Raw genomic sequence first — 2500 nt, 5'->3', positions numbered from 1 at the left:
ACACACGTACACACAGACACGCGCACACACACACACAGACACACACACAGACACATACACACACACACACAGCCACGCGCACACACACAGCCACGCGCACACACAGACACACAGCCACACGCTCGTGCAAACACACACAGACACACTCACACACACACAGACACATCCAGCCATACACACACACACACACACACACACACACAGCCATACACAGACACACACACACACACACACAGACAGACACACACACACACAGCCACACACACAGCCATACACAGACACACACACACAACAGCCACACAGCCGCACACACACACGGTTCCCCTTGTACCTGAACCGGTCTAGTAGGTAAAGCATCACCGCCACCACATGCACCGACAGACCCACCAACAGCCACAGCGTGCTCTGGAACGGCTGCATGAACGAATCCAGTGTACTGCGGGGGATTTCCTGCAACACACAGCGCGGAGGTCATTCACAGATCAACACACACTGTAGAAGTCATTCACAGATCAACACACACCGTAGAAGTCATTCACAGATCAACACACACCACACAGAGGTCATTCACAGATCAACACCTGCCTCACAGAGGTCATTCACAGATCAACACACGCCTCACGGAAATCATTCACAGATCAACACACGCCTCACATAAATCATTCACAGATCAACACACACTGTAGAAGTCATTCACAGATCAACACACACCATGGCAATCATTCACAGGTCAACACACACAGTAGAAGTCATTCACAGATCAACACACACCATGGCAATCATTCACAGGTCAACACACACCGTAGAAGTCATTCACAGATCAACACACGCCTCACAGAGGTCATTCACAGATCAACACACCAACACCGGACCCACCCCTTCTGATGAAGATTCAAGGAGATTCAACTTTCCCTTTTTTTTATTGTACTGAGAAGTACTGTACTTCTCTGGGCAAAGGGTCAGCGCCCCTGGAACAATTAGAGGTTAAGTGCCTTGCTCGAGGGCACAACAGCAGTGGAAGGCACCTTAGATATGTTCCCCCGAACCCCCTCCGATCGCCAGCTCACCTCCAGCTCCCTCCCTCCCGGGGCGGGGATCGAACCAGCGAACCTACCGGTTGCTGGCCGGCCTCTCTAACCTCTAGGCTACCTGCTACCCGCCTCCTGACTCCACTACCACCTCCACAGGAGCCCCACGTCAGGGCAACACACTGACTGGGTTCTTGGGTTGTTTCATATCAAAGACAGTACTTGTACAGCCAGAGTGAACAGGGGAGGAAGTATTAGTTAATCCAGAATTGAAGACCGACCCATCTCTTCAGGCTACATCTTAAATGTCCCTCCTAAAGACCTCTTCATCCGCTCTACCCCCCCCCCCCCCACCCCCTCCCCGTACAGTTTCTCTACTGTAAATGAATTATATATAAATTAATAAAAAAGAAAGAAAGAAAGAAGTAAGAAAATTCTTCCTTCTTCTAGCATAGATCATGCATGAGCATAGATCTCTTTGTCTTACGATGTGTATGGATAGATGATTCACTTACTTAGACAAATGTGTTTGTTGTAAGTCGCTTTGTCTCTGCTAAATGTCTGTTAAACGTGTCTGTTAAATGGTTGTCTGCTAAATCGTGAGCTTAGAATTATAAGGTTCTATCTCCGTTTAGGGTAGTTCAGAGATATTGAGCGTCAACGTTTTTACATTCCATTATGTTTCATGAGATGGAACCTTTGTATTTGATTAATTACTAACTCAAAAATGTCAACATTTAAAAAATAACACCACACAGGCATTAATAAACTATGTAAAAAAACTAAATTTTGACCAAAAATGGAGATAGAACCTTATAATTCTAACGTCACGAAATGTCAAAAACGTACATGCATCTAACCCTAACCCATACATGTAAAAGTAAATGGTGAGACGTACCTTTTTGACCAGTATGGTCAGGCCTTGGTACTTAAAGGGCTTGGAGAACTCAATGTACTGGGCCCGTTCGTTGTTTATGGTCAGGGGGGCAACAATCATGTCTGCGAGACCGCCCAGCAGTTCTCCCATCATACCATTCCACTCTTTCTTGTTGCTGTTGTTCACCTGAGGTCAAAGGTCAAAGGAGTTGAGGAGGAGGGGTTAACAACTGGGAAAGTGAACCTGGTCGCCATTAAACATTAAAATCACATTCTTGATAAAAACCAGTCGATTTCTCCCCATATAGTTTTTTTTAGGGTTAGTTTTTGTGAGTGTGTGTGTGTGTGTTTTTTTAAACATAACAAGATAGTGAACATTCTCAGTACACTGGTAGAGATTTCACACCAGCAAAGAACCGTTCCGGTTCACGTTCGCTTAGATTTAGATTAGATGACATTTTGTCTCCTTCCTTCTTGCTGGTCTCTGCAGCCTAGAATATGACACACCCACTGACGACGTGACTGTTCTACGTTTTGGTTCCCGCTTGAGAACCACTATTTTCTGGTTCCCGCTGCGAACCAACTTTTCAGTCTCC

General features: G+C 46.0%; 1 protein-coding gene across 5 annotated transcripts in view; it reads right to left on the bottom strand.

Moving 5' to 3' along the window:
- grin1a (glutamate receptor, ionotropic, N-methyl D-aspartate 1a) overlaps window positions 1-2500 on the bottom strand; it is a gene marked incomplete at both ends in the record, with an annotated part of 48012 nt that overhangs the window by 20312 nt on the left and 25200 nt on the right. For all 5 annotated transcript variants that reach the window (XM_080530090.1, XM_080530091.1, XM_080530093.1 and 2 more), the window contains 2 exons: window positions 332-450; window positions 1927-2091. In XM_080530090.1, coding sequence (XP_080386216.1) covers window positions 332-450; window positions 1927-2091 — 284 coding nt within the window. The remainder of the gene's footprint in view (window positions 1-331; window positions 451-1926; window positions 2092-2500) is intronic.

The sequence above is a fragment of the Nansenia antarctica genome (assembly GCF_963989245.1).
Source record: "Nansenia antarctica genome assembly, chromosome: 4".
Classification (NCBI taxonomy): Eukaryota; Metazoa; Chordata; class Actinopteri; order Argentiniformes; family Microstomatidae; genus Nansenia; species Nansenia antarctica.
Note: the sequence above shows the minus strand (reverse complement) of the source record. Positions and strands in the feature narration are given on the sequence as shown.